The sequence below is a fragment of the Rhinoraja longicauda genome, chromosome 1 (assembly GCF_053455715.1).
Source record: "Rhinoraja longicauda isolate Sanriku21f chromosome 1, sRhiLon1.1, whole genome shotgun sequence".
Classification (NCBI taxonomy): domain Eukaryota; kingdom Metazoa; phylum Chordata; class Chondrichthyes; order Rajiformes; family Arhynchobatidae; genus Rhinoraja; species Rhinoraja longicauda.
In genome coordinates this window covers 15,206,680-15,228,132 of record NC_135953.1, presented here as the reverse complement: position 1 = coordinate 15,228,132, position 21,453 = coordinate 15,206,680, and the positions used below count along the sequence as shown (strand labels likewise).

The window sequence follows — 21,453 nt, the reverse complement described above, 5'->3', positions numbered from 1 at the left end:
AGGCAGTAAGAGTGACATAAAGGTTAGACTGGGTAAGGATGGTAGATTTTCCATTCCAGTACCTCATTTTCTTTTGCGCCTATGCAATAGCTTTGTGGCACCTTCTCTAAGTCAGTTGTCACATAACTTAAAATCAATGCATGCTTTTTACAGGAACCAGTTTCAGAGCATATCCTTGCCCCACGTAAAACTCAGATCATATACTTGCTTTCTATGATTCTATGAAGTATTTCTGACATTAATTACAGCTGTTTAGATGCTATGGCTGTGACAGAAACCAATGTGAAGAAACAAGCACACAATATCTTCAGGCGCAGCCAGGCAGGCGCCATAACCTGAACACTGAAGATTTTTTTTCAACTTTTCTGACAAGTGCGACAGTGAGACTTATCAAACTAGTGCTTCTGCCCTTTTCCTCAAATGTGGATTCTTCCCCACCATAGTAGACAGAGGGTCTCAAGTGCCCCTTGCATTGCTTATGCTTCTTTCATCCCCTCTACTCCCGCAGGGTAAAGGCTCCCCAGTTCTCACTTCGACCCAATCAGCTTCCGCATTCAATGGATTATATTCTCAAATTTATGGTAAATTTTGACAACATTTACTTGAGTAATTGGTATAAAAGGGGGAATGGTTGACAGAGATGAACAAGATAGCCGTGTTGGATTGGTCCCTTTAGAATGTTGGGAAGAGAGGGGATGGAAAGATATGCCTGTTGGTGACACCTTTGTAGGTTTTTGTTTGCCATATGCACCGGAACGCTGGAAAGACTTACTTGCATGTAAAGCTACAGCAAGTTGATAACTTCTTTCCATTATTGTTAATTGATTTTCTGGATATTTACAAAATTTTACATCTTCTGCAACATTTGCGTTCTACTACCCACAGTTGCAGCAGTGATGTTTTACTCTGTTGCTCTGACTCATCTCTCTCTACCCGCACCTAACCAAACTAGCATTTATCACTTGTTCTAAAATAGCACCAACAGGATATGTATCACATGTGCCATCTTAGTTACCTGACCCACTGAGCATTTACTGTTTTATTTTTTATATCCTGGTAAAAAAAAAATCCATTATATTTGTTTACAAACATAAAAAGATATAAGGTGATCAGTTTTCACTATATAATAGATTTTCTATCTCCCTTGTGCTAATAATATATTAAAGTAATTAATATTCTCAGTTTTCTTATCTTATCTTATGATTGAATGAATAAGTTTATTGGCCAAGTATGTGCATATCCAAGGAATATGGCTTGGTGCTCCACTCACAAATGACAACACAAACATACAGTTAACAATTAAGAATAAAGCATAAACACATCAAAACAATAAGGATACAACATTACGGTCTAAACATGTGGGTGAAAATAAACCAGAGCAAAAAAGAGACTACAGACTTTGGTTATTGAGTAGAACTAATACTCGTGGAAAAAAAGCTGTTTTTATGTCTGGCTGTGGCTGCTTTGACAGTCCAGAGTCGCCTTCCAGAGGGAAGTGCTTCAAGGATTTTGTGGCCACGGTGAGAGGGGTCAGAGATGATCTTGCCCGCTCGCTTCCTGGCCCTTGCAGTGTACAGTTCGTCAATGGGGGAAGGTTGTAGCCTACAACCTTCTCAGCTGAGCGAACGATCCGTTGCAGCCTCCGGATGTCGTGCTTGGTGGCTGAGCCAAACCAGACCAAGAAGGTGAGGATGGACTCAACGATAGCAGTATAGAATTGGACCATCATTGCCTGTAGCAGATTGGGTTTCCTCAGTTGCCGCAGGAAGCACATCCTCTGTGACTGTGGAGTCGATGGTGGCCCCCATTTAAGGTCCCTGGAGATGATGGTTCCAAGGAACTTAAATGACTCCACAGATGTGACTGTGGTGTTGTTGATGGTGAGTGGGGGGAGGGGAGGAGGAGCTCTTTGAAATGGAATAGATATATTCCAGAGATGTCCCAGGTGCAAATTTGACATGCAAAGTTACATCATAACATTCAATACGAATATGTACATTTAATTATTTCATTTTACTTGTATTTCAATATTATTGCATGCAGAGCTCTTACAAGAGTAACTGATCCCGATCTTCATTCTATGGTGGAATATTAAAATAGAAAAAGATAAAATGCATTTGTGATCAGTTTTCACCATATAATATATTTAAGATATGCTCACCTGCAATGCACAACAATTGCACCTGCAAAGGATGGATTATAGGTTTTGACTTTCTTTAGAAACTTCAACATGCCAATTGGAGTAAATGGAACTCCAAAATCAGGCCAACTTGTAAAATGGAACTGAGTAACCAGCCTCTGAGGTTTCTTATTCATTACATCTCCTACCTGGAGAGTTAAAAGGAAAAAATGAATTCTTAAAATAAGTAATTCAGCCTATAAACAAAGTGTTGGAGGAACTCAACAGTTCAAGCAGCATCTGGGGAGTGGATGGACCGGTGACATTTCAGGTTGGGACGATTCTTCAGACTCTGAACAACTGCCTGAAAAAGGGTCCTCACCCGAAACGTCGCCTGTCCTTTCCGTCCACAGAAGCTGTTGAGTTCCTCCAGCACTTTGCTTTTTGCTCATGTTTACAGCATCTTCAGTCCTTGTGTCTACAAGTCATTCAGGAAATCTGACAAAATTGCCTTCACCACAATGACATGCACAATTCAAAAGCATGCTCAAAGTACATAAACCCTTGAGATATTATCTTTTGATTTTCTCAATTCATCTGGAATTAAATAACTACTATTTGGAGCCGTCATTGTGAGAGTGTTTGGGTATGGGTTCAGTTGTAATGTTTAAGAGGTAAATGGTGATACTTGCACTTGATGAACTGCACAACGTTGCCTATAATCTTGAAACTATAAGCTTAGCTCACAATAGCTGGGGACTTGAATAGATCAACCTCAAGAGTAAGTTACCAAAATACTACCAGCACATCTCCTGTCCCACCAGAGGCCCTTCCCATCGATGCCCTTTCCTGACAATGCTTCTTCTCAACAATGCATTTTATGCTCACTTTGAACAGTAAATTAGTGGAATTACATTATCCGCCCCGAAAGCTTTGGGTACACCTGCACCCAGTTACTGTAGCAGTTATCAGATTGGCCTTCTCGAGAGTGAACCCACAGAAAGCTACCAGCCTGCTTGGAATTCCCAGCCGTGTCCTCGGGGCCAGTACGGACCCGCTGTCAGGGGTATTCACAGACATCTTTAACCTCTCCCTACACAATTCTGAGGTACTGGCTCGAAGGGCCGAATGGCCTACTCCTGCACCTATTGTCTATTGTCTACTCACCTGCATTATCATCCCACTGCCAAAGAAAAGCAAGGTAGGATGCCTTAATGACCCCCGTCCAATAGCTCTGACATCCACCATCATGAAATGCTTGAAGAGACTGGTCACGGCAAACATGAACTGCAGCGTTCCAGACAGCCTTGATCCACTGCAGTTTGCCTACCACCGCAACTGGCCCATTGTAGCCACTATCGCCCTGGCCCTATACTCATCGCTGGAACATTGGATAACAAGAACACTTAAATCAGACTACTAATTATTGATTATTGTTCCACCTTCAACATCATAATTGCCAACTAAACACATCTCCAAACTCCTGGACCTAAGAATCAGCAACCCCCTCTTTCATTGCTTCCCTTACTTTCTAACCCATTGACCACAATCACTGAGGATAAGAAACAATATTCTTCCACAATAATGTATGACACAGGTGCCCTGCACTTGCTCAGTCCTTTATATACTCCCTGTACACTCACAAGTGTGGCCAAAATTCTGCTCTAAATTAATTTACACGTAATGGGCCGGATCCCGATCAATGACAACATGGACTACAGGAACAAGACAGGGAGCTTTATAATGGTGTCATGACAACAACCTCTCCCTCAATGTCAGCTAGACAACAGAGCTAATTATTGTCGTCAGAAAGCACAACACAATACATGCCCCAATCAGCATCAATAGTGCCAAAGTGGAAATGGTTGAGAGCTTCAAGTTCCTGGGCATAAATATCACCGACAACTTGTCCTGGACCAACCATATTGAAGCTATGGTCAAAAATGCTCTTCATAGACTACAGCTCGGCATTCAATACGATCATCCCGGGCATACTAGTGGACAAGCTGTATAATAACCTGGGTTTACCCCCATCCATCTGTGCCTAGATAAGAGATTTCCTCACGAACTGCCCACAATCTGTCAAGATCGGCTCCCAGTTCCTCCACCATTACGCTCAGCTCTGACTCCCCGCAGGGCTGTGTGCTGAGCCCCCTCCTCTATGCTCTGTATACACACGACTGCACTCCTATCTACTCCTCCAATTCAATCATCAAATTTGCAGACGACACAACTGTGGTCGGTCTGATCACTGGAGGAGAGGAGTCTGCATACAGAGACGAGGTCTGTGCTCTGTCCAAATGGTGCAAGGCAAACAACCTAGCACTGAATACCAGTAAGACAAAAGAAATGGTACTGGACTTTAGGAAGCACAGAGCGGTTCCTACCCCACTTCTTATAAATGGGGAGGAAGTGGAGAGGGTCTCCACCTTCAAGTTCCTGGGGACCACCATCTCCCAGGACCTCTCCTGGACTGCAAATACTACAGCGGTAGTTAAAAAGTCACAGCAGGGACTGCACTTTTTAAGACTGCTCCGAAAAAACAATCTGAAGGAGAATCAATAGACAATAGGTGCAGGAGTAGGCCATTCAGCCCTTCGAGCCAGCACCGCCATTCAATGCGATCATGGCTGATCACTCTCAATCAGTACCCCGTTCCTGCCTTCTCCCCATACCCCCTCACTCCGCTATCCTTAAGAGCTCTATCCAGCTCTCTCTTGAAAGCATCCAACGAACTGGCCTCCACTGCCCTCTGAGGCAGAGAATTCCACACCTTCACCACTCTCTGACTGAAAAAGTTCTTCCTCATCTCCGTTCTAAATGGCCTACCCCTTATTCTCAAACTGTGGCCCCTTGTTCTGGACTCCCCCAACATTGGGAACATGTTATCTGCCTCTAATGTGTCCAATCCCCTAATTATCTTATATGTTTCAATAAGATCCCCCCTCATCCTTCTAAATTCCAGTGTATACAAGCCCAATCGCTCCAGCCTTTCAACATACGACAGTCCCGCCATTCCGGGAATTAACCTAGTGAACCTACGCTGCACGCCCTCCATAGCAAGAACATCCTTCCTCAAATTTGGAGACCAAAACTGCACACAGTACTCCAGATGCGGTCTCACCAGGGCCCGGTACAACTGTAGAAGGACCTCTTTGCTCCTATACTCAACTCCTCTTGTTACGAAGGCCAACATTCCATTGGCTTTCTTCACTGCCTGCTGAACCTGCATGCTTCCTTTCATTGACTGATGCACTAGGACACCCAGATCTCGTTGAACTCCCCCTCCTCCTAACTTGACACCATTAAGATAATAATCTGCCTTTCTATTCTTACTTCCAAAGTGAATAACCTCACACTTATCTACATTAAACTGCATCTGCCATGTATCCGCCCACTCACACAACCTGTCCAAGTCACCCTGCAGCCTTATTGCATCTTCCTCACAATTCACACTACCCCCCAACTTAGTATCATCTGCAAATTTGCTAATGGTACTTTTAATCCCTTCGTCTAAGTCATTAATGTATATCGTAAATAGCTGGGGTCCCAGCACCGAACCTTGCGGTACCCCACTGGTCACTGCCTGCCATTCCGAAAGGGACCCATTTATCCCCACTCTTTGCTTTCTGTCTGTCAACCAATTTTCTATCCATGTCAGTACCCTACCCCCAATACCATGTGCCCTAATTTTGCCCACTAATCTCCTATGTGGGACCTTGTCGAAGGCTTTCTGAAAGTCGAGGTACACCACATCCACTGACTCTCCCTTGTCAATTTTCCTAGTTACATCCTCAAAAAATTCCAGTAGATTTGTCAAGCATGATTTCCCCTTCGTAAATCCATGCTGACTCGGAATGATCCCGTTACTGCTATCCAAATGCTCAGCAATTTCGTCTTTTATAATTGACTCCAGCATCTTCCCCACCACTGATGTCAGACTAACTGGTCTATAAGGTATGTAGGTTAATTGGCTGGGTAGATGTAAAAAATTGTCCCTAGTGGGTTTAGGATAGTGTTAATGTACGGGGATCACTGGGCGGCACGGACTTGGAGGGCCGAAAAGGCCTGTTTCCGGCTGTATATATATGATATGATATGATATGATATGATATGATAATTACCCGTTTTCTCTCTCCCTCCTTTCTTAAAAAGTGGGATAACATTTGCTATCCTCCAATCCACAGGAACTGATCCTGAATCTATAGAACATTGAAAAATGATCTCCAATGCTTCCACTATTTCTAGAGCCACCTCCTTAAGTACTCTGGGATGCAGACCATCAGGCCCTGGGGATTTATCAGCCTTCAGTCCCATCAGTCTACCCAAAACCATTTCCTGCCTAATGTGGATTTCCTTCAGTTCCTCCATCACCCTAGGTTCTCCGGCCCCTAGAACATTTGGGAGATTGTGTGTATCTTCCTCAGTGAAGACAGATCCAAAGTAACGGTTTAACTCGTCTGCCATTTCTTTGTTCCCCATAATAAATTCCCCTGCTTCTGTCTTCAAGGGACCCACATTTGCCTTGACTATTTTTTTCCTCTTCACGTACCTAAAAAAACTTTTGCTATCCTCCTTTATATTATTGGCTAGTTTACCCTCGTACCTCATCTTTTCTCCCCGTATTGCCTTTTTAGTTAACTTTTGTTGCTCTTTAAAAGAGTCCCAATCCTCTGTCTTCCCACTCTTCTTTGCTATGTTATACTTCCCCTCCTTAATTTTTATGCTGTCCCTGACTTCCCTTGTCAGCCACAGGTGTCTCTTACTCCCCTTAGAGTCTTTCCACCTCTTTGGAATAAATTGATCCTGCAACCTCTGCATTATTCCCAGGAATACCTGCCATTGCTGTTCTACCGTCTTCCCTGCTAGGGCCTCCTTCCAATCAATTTTGGCCAGCTCCCGCCTCATGCCTCTGTAATCCCCTTTGCTATACTGTAATACCGACACTTCCGATTTTCCCTTCTGCCTTTCCATTTGCAGAGTAAAACTTATCATGTTGTGATCACTGCCTCCTAATGGCTCTTTTACCTCTAGTCCCCTTATCAGATCAGGATCATTACACAACACTAAATCCAGAATTGCCTTCTCCCTGGTAGGCTCCAGTACAAGCTGTTCTAAGAATCCATCTCGAAGGCACTCTACAAACTCTCTTTCCTGGGGTCCATTTCCAACCTGATTTTCCCAGTCTACCTGCATGTTGAAATCTGCTGGTGATCTTCTACCGCTCCACCATTGAGAGCCTACTGGCATACTGCACCATAGTGTGGTATGCTGGCTGCTCAGCTGCAGACCAGAAGGCCCTCCAGAAGTTTATTAAGACAGCAGAGAAAATTTGTCGGCTGTCCACTGCCTTCTCTGGAGGACATCTCCAGCTCGCGTTGTCTAAACAGGGCCAGAAATATAATTAAGGACAGCACACACCCAGGATATGAAATGTTTGCTCTCCTGCCCTCTGGGAGGCGCTACAGGAGCCTAAGGACCAGAACAAACCCACTTCCACTTAAAAACAGTTTCTTTCCCTGGGCCGTGAATGGAAATACTTGACTTGATGTAACTTTCACTTTCTTTGCACTTTTTTTTAATATACAGCATCTTAGGTGCAAAACTCATTTATTATTTATTAGTTTTTATTGATATTGGTGCTTATTGTATTGGTTCTTATGTTTGTGCGATTGTTTTTGAAAGGTTTGCACTGCCGCACTGTTTCAGATGTAGCACTTTTAATTTTGTTGTACTGCTCGTACAATGACAATAAAGGCATTTTAATTCTAATTCTAAATGCACACGTGCTTCTACTTCTTTTGGAGACTGAGGAAGTACAGCACGTTGTCCAACAACTCTTACTAACGTTTACAGATGCACCACGGAAAGCATACCATCAGCTTATTTTGGAAACAATGCCCAAAATCTGAAGAATTTGAAGGGGTTATGAATGTAGCCCAATCCATCAAAGTGATCAGCCCTGCCACCGTTGACCCCATCTACATTTCATGCTGCCTCGGGAAAACAGCCAACATAAGCATGGACCTTTTTCACCCCAGTCATTTCCATTTCTCCCATCAGGCAAAAGATATAAAATCTGGAAAGCATGTACCACCAGATTCCAGAACAACTTCTTCCTCGCTGTTCTCAGATTACTGAACAGTTCTTCACTAAGCTAGGGTATAGACCCCACCTTTCAACCTATATCAATGTGATGTTGGCTTTTTTCCCTGTAATTGTGATTGAGTAGGCAGGACTGTGAAACAGGTTGCAAATCTTCTCAGTCATGATCTTGTAAATGACGAAACAGGCCTGAGTGGCTGAGTGATCTACTCTGCTCATGATGCCTGGTGTTTCTTACTCCTTTAACTATAATGGCTCAGGGTCTGACAGATTTGATTTGCAAGTCCTTTGGCAAGCAATTCCAATAATTCTTTCACGTCACTTTAGTCTACCTCAATCCTTGATTAGAATATGGTAACTTGAAACACATTTAACAATAAGTCAAATGAAACATTAAACATAATTTAACTTTATTTTCAAATATTGGCACTGCACAACCATACAAACTGTAAAAACAAGGTTGCCTTACTTGCTGAATACAGAACTTGCGAATGGTGTAATCCACCAACACCATCATGTCTTCAACAGAAACTCGAATGTTCCCATAAGTCCAACAACCTTGGTCTGGCCAGTATTGGGCACATTTGCACTGCAACACAAATTAGAGCATTTACAGTATTCAGACAACTCATTCTCAGAACAAAAATCGTGGTATAATTTGAACCATTGCTGAAAGAGCTGCTTGTGGGAGCGGTATTTGTGATAAAGGACAGGGTCAGAAGAACCCAATTAAATGTGCAAACTGTCACACGATAACCATGAAAATCAGCCAAAATACAGACAGTAATCAAACGCAAGCTGGACTATTACCCGTGCTACTCAGCACCTTGAAGACCCAAATTAATTCATTGGTATTCGTGAGTTTTCAGAACTTTGCACAACGAAAATAATACAAATGCATACTTCTAAATCAAAAACATAACAGAACTCCTTCAATATTAGTATTGAGCAGCCACTGCTACAAAGTGCATGCAGAGAGAAACCTCAAGTCATTTGAAGCAGAATAATGGATATCAATGTGGAGCTGTTAGAACGAGCACTTCCATTTAGCCTTAAAGACTAACATTGACAGTAGAGTTCACAACACAACTGCTATTAAATGAGGAGAATGAAATATATATTTTTAAAATGGAATTTTACTGTACTATTCCGTCTTTGTGCACGATTATATTCAGAAGTTCAAAACAATTGTTTATGCGTACAGGATGATCTAAATAACTATCCTGATCAAATATCCTTTCAGATGTGGTGTTGCCACAATCTTCCCGACACTTTTAGTAAATTATGCCATCTAAATTGTATTCTATACTATTTTTTAATTATACATTAAAGAATAGTACATGAATGTTGGTTTGCTTGGTGTAAACCAGCATCTACACTCCCAGTAGACAAATGTTCCATTTCTGATCAACTTTTCACTTGACTCACTTTATACTTGCTGTGATTTAAGTTCTGCTGTCGAAGCTAGTCTTTTAAACTAATTGGATGTGCTCATTCGTGTATCTTCACTGAGCAAGTGTTTTATGCTTTTTGGAGACAGAAATTAGAACGGTGATACTGTGATGATCTTATGATCTCACAGATAGTACTTAGCTTAACCATTTCTTCATTTTAATCAATGTTTTTAATCAGAAACAGGTTAGAATTACTTTGTTTTTTAGTTCTTCCTTCAAAAATCATAAACATGGGGAAAAAGTACACATATTTATCTGGTCAAATACATTTGGCCACAATAAGGCAAGATAATAAGGTCACCTCTTTCCTCTCTTTTAAGTTTGTGACCATGACAATTGTTGCAGTGTTTTGCTCCCATATCATCCTCCAGAAGTCATTCACAGTTTCTTCTTTCGGCCCTGAAATATATCAGCAGAAAAACGGAATGATTTGTTTGATGTAGGCAAAAGTCACAAGTTTGTTTGAATTCTTTCTTCTGAACCAGAGAAAAGAAAATTACATCAAATTAAAAAAACTTTTCACTTGTTAAACAAAATCTTATCTTGAAACATAAATCAGTCAAACCCAAACATTCAAATGCAAACAAATTTTGTAACAAAACACAAGTTTAAATTTGCCTTTCAAACTTTTTTCTAAATTACTTCTCTTTATCTTGGACATTTAACTTCTAGCTGAAACACAAACTGCTGGAGATCAAGTCAGGCAGCAAATGTGGAGGGAAATGGGCAGTTGATGTTTATGGTAGAGACCCCTCGACAGATATGTGGATAGGAAGGTTTAGAGGGATATGGGCCAAATATTGGGAAATGGGACGCCCAGAATGTCATCTTGGTCAGCATGAACAAGTTGGGCCAGTTTCCATGTTGCATAGTTCTATGACTCCATGATCATCTGGATCAGTCTAAAGGGTTTTGATCCTAAAACTCAACTGTCTATTTCCCTCCACAAATGCTGCCTGACCGGCTGAGTTGCTCCAGCAACTTGTTTTTTGCCCAGACTCCAGCATCTGCAGTTTCTTATATCTCTCTAAACCCATATATAAATTATGAACTATGCATCTGCTATTATACTTAAAATTACTGACAGTAGTTTCTTCCCATTCAATGAAGGGAACAAAACAGGCCATTCCATCCACCATGTCCATGCTGACCATTGTACTTATTTATACAGATCCTATTTACTCAAATTGGTCAGGTCACCTATGCCTTGAAGATTCAAGTTGCTGTCTTCTTGCTTCTTAAATGTCACAAGAGAGCCTGCCTTGACTGCTTCTCCAATTCAATCATCCTGTATGAAAAATATTCCCTTCAGATCTCATCTAAATCTATGCCTAAATCTATACTTCTAAGGAAGTATCCTCAGAAATAGTGGATGCATTAGTGATAATTTTTCAAAACTCTTTAGATTCTGGAGTAGTTCCTGAGGACTGGAGGGTAGCTAATGTAACCCCACTTTTTAAAAAGGGAGGGAGAGAGAAAACGGGGAATTATAGACCAGTTAGCCTAACATCGGTAGTGGGGAAAATGCTAGAGTCAGTTATTAAAGATGTGATAGCATCACATTTGGAAAGTGGTGAAATCATCGGACAAAGTCAGCATGGATTTACCAAAGGCAAATCATGTCTGACGAATCTTATAAATTTTTCGAGGATGTAACTAGTAGAGTGGATAAGGGAGAACCAGACGATGTGTTATATCTGGACTTTCAGAAGGCCTTCGACAAGGTCCCACATAGGAGATTGGTGTACAATCTTAAAGCACACGGTATTGAGGGTTCAGTGTTGAGGTGGATAGAAAATTGGTTGGCGGACAGGAAGCAAAGAGTAGGAATAAACGGGTCCTTTTCGGAATGGCAGGCAGTGACTAGTGGGGTACCGCAAGGCTCAGTGCTGGGACCCCAGTTATTTACAGTGTATATTAATGATTTGGACGAGGGAATTGAATGCAACATCTCTAAGTTTGCGGATGACACGAAGCTGGGTGGCAGTGTTAGCTGCGAGGAGGATGCTAGGAGGCTGCAGAGTGACTTGGATAGATTAGGCGAGTGGGCAAATGCATGGCAGATGCAATATAATGTGGATAAATGTGAGGTCATCCACTTTGGCGGCAAGAACAGGAAAGCAGAGTATTACCTGAATGGTGACCGATTGGGAGAAGGGGAGATGCAACGTGACCTGGGTGTCATGGTGCACCAGTCATTGAAAGCAAGCATGCAGGTGCAGCAGGCAGTGAAGAAAGCGAATGGTATGTTGGCATTCATAGCAAGAGGATTTGAGCTTAGGAGCAGGGAGGTTTTTGCTGCAGTTGTACAGGGCCTTGGTGAGACCGCACCTGGAGTATTGTGTGCAGTTTTGGTCTCCTAACCTGAGGAAAGACGTTCTTGCCTTAGAGGGAGTACAGAGAAGGTTCACCAGATTGATCCCTGGGATGGCGAGACTTTCATATGAGGAAAGACTGGATAGACTGGGCTTGTACTCGCTGGAATTTAGAAGACTGAGGGGGGATCTTATAGAAACATATAAAATTTTTAAGGGGTTGGAGAGGCTAGATGCGGGAAGATTGTTCCCGATGTTGGGGGAGTCCAGAACCAGGGATCACAGCTTAAGGATAAGGGGGAAGTCTTTTAGGACCGAGATGAGAAAACATTTCTTCACAGAGAGTGGCGAGTCTGTGGAATTCTCTGCCACAGAAGGTAGTTGAGGCCAGTTCATTGGCTATATTTAAGAGGGAGTTAGATGTGGCCCTTTTTGCTAAAGGGATCAGGGGGTATGGAGAGAAGGCAGGTACAGGCTACTGAGCTGGATGATCAGCCATGATCATATTGAATGGCGGTGCAGGCTCGAAGGGCCGAATGGCCTACTCCTGCACCTATTTTCTATGTTTCTATGTTTCTATGCCCTCCTCTGTGGCACCCAAATCAAGGAAAAAGCTATCGCCCCCTATCTATCCCTCTAATAATATTACTTGCTCAACTGTTACATTACATGCCAGGGAAATAAAACCCAGCCTATTCAGTCTCTCCTATTACTGTAATGTTGGCAATCAGCACCACAATAACACTGCAGGCTACGGCTCAAGCAATGCTATATCATAATCATCATAATCATACTTTATTAGCCAATTCCTTGCAACATACAAGGAATTTGTTTTGCCATACAGTCATACCAATAAAAAGCAACAAAACATACAAAATACATTTAAAACATAAACATCCACCACAGCGACTCCTCCACATTCCTCACTGTGATGGAAGGGGAAAAAAAGTTCAATCTCTTCCCTTCTTTGTTCTCCCGCGGTCGGGGGCCTCGAATCTTCCATTGACGGGACGATCTTAACTCCTGTAGCTGGCGGTGGGCCCTTCGTGTCGAGGCGATCAGGCTCCTGCATCGGGGGGAATCTCAGCTCCCCCGCGCCGGGCGATCTACCCTTCTGCGATTTGGAGCTTCCCGACATCGGTCTCTACCCGAGACTGCAAGCTCCTCGATGACGAAATCCACAGGCCGCAGTTGGAGCGTTGATCCCAGGCAAGGGGTTGCAGGCTCTGATGGTAAGTCCACGTCCCCGCGGTGGGGCTCAAAGTCAGTCCCGAGAAAGGCCGCCAGCTCCATGATGTTAGGCCGCAGAGCGACCGGAGATACAACCCGGAAAACAATCGCATCTCCGGCAAGGTAAGAGATTGAAACACGGTTTCCCCCGCTTCCCCCCCCCCCCCTCCACATAAAACAAACCAGAGAACATTAACACATACGTTTAAAACACACTAAAAATAATTTTAGAAAAAGATGAAAAAACAGACAGACCGCTGCCAACGCCACCCGGTGGAATATAACGTTCCAACATTACATCCCAGATCTTATATTTTATGCCACGATCAACAAAACTAGTGTTCCATGTGCCGACTTCACCACCTTAAACACCAGAGCTGCCATTTTGAGGAATCTTTTGACTTGTACCCAGGTCCCTGTATTCATTATCGCTCCTTAGGGCCATACCTTGTACTGTCCATATCCTACACTATTGGCTCTCCACAATACACCATCTCACACTTGTCAGGATGTCGCAGTTGTGGAATTGCTATTCATCGACTTCAATTAATTATACAACTTGCTGCAAGGTATTATTAAAAAGCTATGCACAGAAAATGATATTACATTTTAATATCTATTTACCTTGTGCTGCTATAAACTTGTTCTTTTCTTGATACCCCTTTTAAAGAGAAAATATAGGGGTTAGTACAACTGGATGTTTTTAATTTGTTCAATTTTTGCTGTTGAAGCAGCATTGGAGAAATACTATAGCATATTTAATATATTTTAGGTGACCTAGCACCTAAGTTACTTGTCACCTCACGTTAATCAACTCAATGCTGTCCGAGTCTTGCTACTTGCATATGCAGAGTTTCTGTAGCTAGCAATTGTGAATTGAGCTACAATCATCATGACATAACAGACAGTAGATATTGTAACATGGAGCAACAAATAAAGTGCTGGAAGAACTCAGCAAGTCAGACAGCAACGGGATGAGTGAACATTCCTTTTCCTGACCTTCTGATAACAGGAAGATTATTGATGAAACATTGTTACTGATTTGGCTCAAGATATTTTTCCACTGGTGTCTGAGAATTGTGATGTTTAATTTCTAACAATCACACTGTCTTTATGCCAGTTTTACCCTAAAACTTTTTTTAGGATTGAGATGAGGAAAAACCTTTTCACCCAGAGAGTTGTGAATCTGTGGAATTCTCTGCCACAGAAGGCAGTGGAGGCCAATTCACTGGATGTTTTCAAGAGGGGGTCAGATTTAACTCTTGGGGCTAAAAGAATCAAGGGACATGGTGAAAACGCAGGAACGGGGTATTAATTTTAGATGATCAGCCATGATCATATTGAATGGCGGTGCTGGCTCAAAGGGTCGAATGGCCTACTCCTGCATCTATTTTTCTATGTTTCTATGCCAGGTTGGACTCTAGCCAGTATAAAGGTATCCCCTCAATTCACAATTATTTCAATTTTGTCAAGAACCTTCCTTGTCACGCAAAGTCAAATACTACCATCAGGTAATCTCTCATATCGCTATGGAAAGCAGAGTTCATGTTTATTTCTGACCTCATGACAAAATAACTGCATTACCACTTGGCAAAAACTACAATTTTTCCCCCTAAAATATTGGTTAAAACCACGTTATTAATGTAAATATCTACTGATATCAATTCTGGAAACAGTCGCTATTACATAAAAATAAAAGCACAGTGCTAGCAGGGGTATAAGTTCAATTTCCCAATTAAAAAATACCTGTGATCATTCCAAACAAGCTTTGCCTTTAGATTGTTATCAATCAATTTATTATACCCGTATAAAAGGGGCTCTAAGAAATTCTGAGCCCTGTAACTACTTGATGACAGAAACAAAATTAGCAACAATTCGGCAAAAGATTAAATAGTTGTATCTCAATATTTTAAAAATAAATTTCAAATAATTTTACTCAAATTTATTGGATTATAAAAGAATTAAGATCATTTCAGACGTTATTGTCTGCCTCAGTGTTCCATTTTAAGTCCTGCAACTTCACTGCATTTAAAAATTAAGTAGTAATCAAAGCATGGATTAAAATAATATTTGAGATGTGATTGAAAGTTTCAGCTATTAATTTCTTCTTCAAAATATACGATTTAACCAGTCATATTATGGATATAAGCCTTGTTGCAAGAAGTCCTTCACTAAATTTTACAAATATTAAGTTAAAAAAAAATTATTCCACAGTATTTCTCCAAAATAGATATAAAACAAAAATATATTGTTCCTGAAGACAGATGCATCAGTGCTGCTCCAGACAGAATGAACTGTGGACTCATGTGAAGTAATCTCAGCAGTCAATGCTTTTACATCATCTTCCTTACCTCTCAGATACCAGCAATGCTGGCATTTGTGTTCCACCTTCAACTTCCTCTTAGCTCTATCTGTATCTTTTTTGTCTATCTCTCTCCCCAACTCCACCCCTCCCCATCCCCTACCTGGGTCCGGACAAAATGTGCAGGAAGGAACTGCAGATACTGGTTTATATCAAAGGTGGACACAAAAGGCTGGAGTAACTCTGCAAGACAGGCACTATCTCTGGAGAGAAGGAATGGCCGACGTTTCGGGTCGAGACCCTTCTTCAGACTAAAGAAGGGTCCTGACGTGAAACGTCACCCCTACCTGGGTCCATTATCCTTCAACGCTCCTCAGTCCACTACTTGCTCCAACTCACCACTCCCCCTCTTTTCAATTGGCTACCTTCCCTCCACTCTCAGTCCTGATGCAGGGGTTCGACCCCAAAACATTGAAAATTACTTTTCCATCCACACAGCCGAGTCCTCCAACATATTGTTTGTTGCAAGAGGAGGGAGAAGTTAAGTAAATAAAAGATAAACAGGAAGGATAGGAAATGGACAGGGAGCACGAATATTACAAAAGAACAACATTTCAATTTGTTTCCTGCCACTTCAATGACAAGACTGAGCTTTTCTTGGCATTTGAGTAAAACAAAATTCTAATATAAAATTGACACCCAAAGGGGACCCAAATAACAGTGTTTCTAAATCAAACCGAAAATGTACACTATCCCACCTTGAGTTTTATGATTGGCTTAGTCCAAATTTTATGTACTACGCGATTTGCGAGATTTTAAAACATCACAAGTAGCAGTCTGCAATGGGGAAGCTTTATTTCAGGAAATAAACTGCAACATTTGCCACTGCTGGCCCATAACCAACAGCCCAAATAAGGGCTCACTTTCTAAAATAATATGTATATGAAAATTACCATGAACTATATGGTGTATAGAAAACACATCTAATCATGGTACAATCATTCAGTGGGCTACTTTAAACTTTTAAACTACTTTCATAAAACAAATAATGATTCTATTTTTAAATTATTTTTAAGAAACATTAATGTACTGGAAAATGTGCAAGATTTACAAGGATGCTACTGGCTCTGGAAGGTTTGAGCTATAAGGAGAGACTGGATAGACTGGGTCTTTTTCCCCTGGAGTTTAGGAAGCTGAAGGGTGACCTTAAAGAGGTGTATAAATGCCTGAGGGGCATAGATGAGGTGAACAGCCACATCCTTTCCCCAAGGTAGGCATTTAAACTATAAGATGTAGGATTAAGGTGAGAGGGGAAAGGTTTAAAAGGGATCTTGGGGCCAATGTTTTCTTGCAGAGAATGGTGTACATATGAAAAGAACTTCAAAAGAAAGTATAGAGGCAAACACGGTTACAACATTTAAAAACATACTTAGACAGGTATATGAATAGGAAAGGTTTATATACAAATGATTCAATAACTTACATTTATGTATGAAGCATTGATGAAATCAGAATCTGGAACACCCTCTACAGGTAGTAGGTGAAGTCTTGAATGATCATCTAATGATAAATAAGTAAAACATTCAGAAATACACAATTAGATCAAAAAGGTGCAAATGTCTGAACATAGCTAATAATCATATTATTAACACAGAATATACAAAGGGCTGGAGGAATTCAGTGGGTCCGGCAGCATCTGTGGAGGGAAAGGACAAACAACATTTCGGGTCAGGAAACGTTAACACAGCGTGTGGTTCATAAACAACTTCTCAAAACATTTCAGTTTCAAGCAAACATTACAAAAGGACAATTATAATGACCCACCAGAATAAAAAAGTGGAATCAGATTTGCTTCTTTTTATCCCAAACACAGAAACCTGATGTTAATAGTATAATTTCCAGGATGCAACTCCAAAGCGTTTATAGGAAGTGATCAAATGACATTGCAGTTGCTGCATTTTTGACACATTCTGCAGAAAAACTGCCTGCATTGTTGTTGAATTTCCACAACTCAATTTTACAAAGCTATTTGTTGCTTTTGTATAATTTCAACAGAAGACAAAACTGGACTGCTTGCCATTGACACATCAGCCTCCATTAACATTGGAAGGTCACATATTTATGAATCCGTCACTTACATACACGGAAAATTGTGAGGCAACCAATTTTCCCGACAGCAATAGATCAAAATTAGTGAAGGAGTGCACATGAATTTGCCTTATTCCTCATTTACTGTTAGTACAATCATAAGTCAACTAAGATGTTAAATTTAAGGATAAAGCAATCTGCAGCTGCTACATTTTGTTCAAACACAGCTGCAAGGCATGTTTCTGGTTGCATTATACTTTTGTTTTCATTGACTTTAATGGATCCAAACGGGCCAAGGTGAATATAACCATTGACCATATTCACCTTGCGATAAAACTGAGAGATCCACCTATTTGACATTTCTGAAGCAATATTTGTGTTTTTTCAGCACTTGTCATAATTGTCTTTTGTTTTATGAACAACACTCTGTTAAAGCAGGTAGGGAATCAAACCTCTGTATTATAAATACAAATTTAAGGGTCAATTATTCCATTCTAGGAGCTGAATGAATGATTGATGAATGATTTCAAGGGCATTTTGAGATTCAAGGAGCAGGGCTGGAGCTCTTGGAGCATTAAGGTACAAAAATCACCAGGGTCTGATATTGAAAGAGGCAAGACAGGAGATTGCAAATCTTGACAACAAACTGTAAGTTTTCGTTTACCACAAGCGAGGCCCCAGAGGACTGTAAAGTAGCTAATGTTGTTCCTTTGTTTAAGTAGAGAGAATCCGGGGAATTATCAGCTGGTGAGCCTCATGTCAGTGTTAGGGAAGCTATTGAAGAAGATCTTTCGAGGGTGGATGAGAATTAGGGACATTCAACATGGCTTTGTACATGGCACATCCTGTCTCACTAACCTGATCGAGTTGTTTGAAGAGGTGACTAAGGTAATCAACGAGGGTAGGCAGTGGTTGCCATCTACATGGATTCTAGTAATGCGTTTGATAAAGTTCTCCATTGTTAAGCTGATCCAGAAGATTGATATGCATGGGATTAACAGTGACTTGGATGTATGGATTCAGATCTAGTTTATTGATACAAGACAATAGACAATAGATAATAGGTGCAGGAGTAGGCCATTCGGCCCTTTGAGCCAGCACCGCCATTCAATATGATCATGGCTGATCATTCTCAATCAGTACCCCGTTCCTGCCTTCTCCCCATACCCCCTGACTCCGCTATCCTTAAGAGCTCTATCTAGCTCTCTCTTGAATGCATTCAGAAAATTGGCCTCCACTGCCTTCTGAGGCAGAGAATTCCACAGATTCACAACTCTCTGACTGAAAAAGTTATTCCTCATCTCCGTTCTAAATGGCCTACCCCTTATTCTTAAACTGTGGCCCAAAAGAGGGTTGTGATGGAAGGACAATATTCAGGCTAGAGGTCTGTGACCAGCGGAGTTCCAGAGGGATCTGTGCTGGGATCTGTGTTGTTTGTTATATATATAAATGACTTGCACATAAATGTAGTTTGCAGATGGTAAGTAAGTTTACTGACGACACCAGGATTGCCGAGGTCACAGACAGTGAGAAAGTATATAGTGGGATACAAATCTGCTGGCAGATGGAGTTTAATCCAAGCAAGTGTGAGGCGTTGTACTGAGGGAGGTCAAATGCAAAGGAAAAATATTCAATTAATGGAATGACCCTTAACAGCATTAATATTCAGAGGCTTTTGGGGTACAACTCCATAACTCCCTGAAAGTGACAACACAAGAAGATAGAGTGGTAAAGATGTATGCTATGCTTGCCTTCATTATTCGTGATACTGAGTATATGAGTTAGGAGGTCATGATGCAGCTTTATAGAACTTTGACTAGACGGCATTTGGATTATTGCGTGAAGTTCTGTCACCCCATTACAGAAAAGATGTGGAGGCTTTTGACAGAAGTATACAAAATTATGAAGTGCACAAATAGGATATACAATCAGAACATTTCCCGGATGGATATGTAAAATACTAGGGCATGGCTTTAAGATGAGAAGGGCAAAGTTAAAGGGAGATGTGCGAGGCAAGTTATTTCTTTACAGAGGGTAGCGAGTTCCTAGAATGCACCACCGGGATTAGCGGTGGAGGGAGATATGGCAGTGGCATTTAAAAGACTTTTGGATAAACACATGGATATGCATGGAATGAAGGGATATGGATTATTTTCTGGCAGATAAGAGTTGACCTTGGCATCAGCTTAGGCATATACATTGTGCCAAAGGGCCTGTTCCTGTACTGTATTATTGTATATTCAATGAAGGATGTCAGATGAGGCATGGACAAATCTTCCTCAAAGTAGCCCAAATTAGTTTAGTTTAGTTTAGAGATACAGCTTGAAAAAAGACCCTTTGGCCCCATGAGTCCACGCCAACCAGCGATCACCTATATGCTAGTTCTATCCAACACATTAGGGACAATTTACAGAAGTCAATTAACCTACAAACCTGCACATCTTTGGAATGTGGGAGGAAACCTGAGCACACGGAGAAAACCTATGCAGTCACAGGGAAAACGGGAAAACTCTGTACAGGTAGCACTCGTGAGGATTAAACCCGGGTCTCTGACCCTGTAAAGCAGCACTGTGCCGCCCCTAAATGTCAACTGCATAGAGTTAAACTGGCAAGGAAGCATTTCAATTTCAATTTGAAGAGTTACGCAAAGCAAATTAATTCTTATCACACAGTTGTTATGTTCGTTACATGATAGTAAAACAAAAATCAACATAGAGTCACGATTTGTAATTTAGTATTACATACAAGGAAGGATGTTAACATATCGATTTTTCTCTTTATTTTCTTCCTTTGATGCAGCTTCACAAGTGGCCTGAATTGGACATGACGGGAGAGCCTGTGTTGCCATGGAAACATAATTCATGTTAGTACATTGCTGGAAACAGCCCCACTCTGAACCTTTGCTCACAGATTTAATACATATTACCACCACTAATTCCAAACATTCAATTTACTCCTAAGTCATCAATAATGAAAACTTGTTTTATATTACATCAGACTGAAGAAGGGTCTCGACCCGAAACGTCACCCATTCCTTCTCTCCCGAGATGTTGCCTGACCTGCTGAGTTACTCCAGCATTTTGTGAATAAAAATATCCAATTGGTAAACCAACTAAAATGAGGAAAGGTCAACAAAACGGTGGATGTGAGCAACTCAATATGGTTTTCTGAATGGGAATGCTACGATCACTTTCACTGCGAGCCAAAATGCAAGAATGAACCCAAATGATGGGAATAATAAAATCAATTTAATTACCAGCTGTTATTTATATTTAAACCATGTTCTTTAGTTTTAAATGATGACATGCAAATTGGTAGGTTGATTGGACAGTTTCCCCTTGTACAGAGATATGTGGTAGAATTTTTTTTTGGGGGGGGGGGGGGGGGGACATTGATGGGAATGTAGGAAGAATAAAAAATGAGATTAGTGTAAATGGATGTTTGATATCTTTACACACCCAAAGCTGTAAAAGTCTCCATTCTATCTCTAAGATTCTGTAGGCATGTTGAACATATATTGAATACAGTCAGGACTATGCTGAACTGCTAGTTCATGGTATCCCAAAGATTAGACAAAAAAAAAATCCACACATGCATTGGAACTGCAAAACTGTTTTCCCGATGGGGGGGGGGGGGGGGGGGAGAGAGAAGGAATCAAGTAGGGTTGAAAGTAGGGATTAATGTGAACAGACAAATAAATGATCAGAGATGGAATTGTAACCAGGGGATCTGGGACCAGAGCAGGGGGAGCCATGACAGCAATGAGGGGAACCCCCAAGGACTAGAGCAGGTCAAGGGGATAACCAAGCACATTGGTTGGAGAGTTTACATTGAGGGACA

At 41.3% G+C, this 21,453-nt stretch overlaps 1 protein-coding gene across 7 annotated transcripts in view; it reads right to left on the bottom strand.

Moving 5' to 3' along the window:
- The window catches only part of ptpra (protein tyrosine phosphatase receptor type A), a 133,982-nt gene that overhangs the window by 25,132 nt on the left and 87,397 nt on the right, over positions 1 to 21,453 (bottom strand). For all 7 annotated transcript variants that reach the window (XM_078409625.1, XM_078409781.1, XM_078409847.1 and 4 more), the window contains 6 exons: positions 20,359 to 20,449; positions 17,009 to 17,085; positions 13,848 to 13,884; positions 9,980 to 10,077; positions 8,694 to 8,813; positions 2,162 to 2,328 (listed from right to left, as the gene is read on the bottom strand). In XM_078409625.1, coding sequence (XP_078265751.1) covers positions 2,162 to 2,328; positions 8,694 to 8,813; positions 9,980 to 10,077; positions 13,848 to 13,884; positions 17,009 to 17,085; positions 20,359 to 20,449 — 590 coding nt within the window. The remainder of the gene's footprint in view (positions 1 to 2,161; positions 2,329 to 8,693; positions 8,814 to 9,979; positions 10,078 to 13,847; positions 13,885 to 17,008; positions 17,086 to 20,358; positions 20,450 to 21,453) is intronic.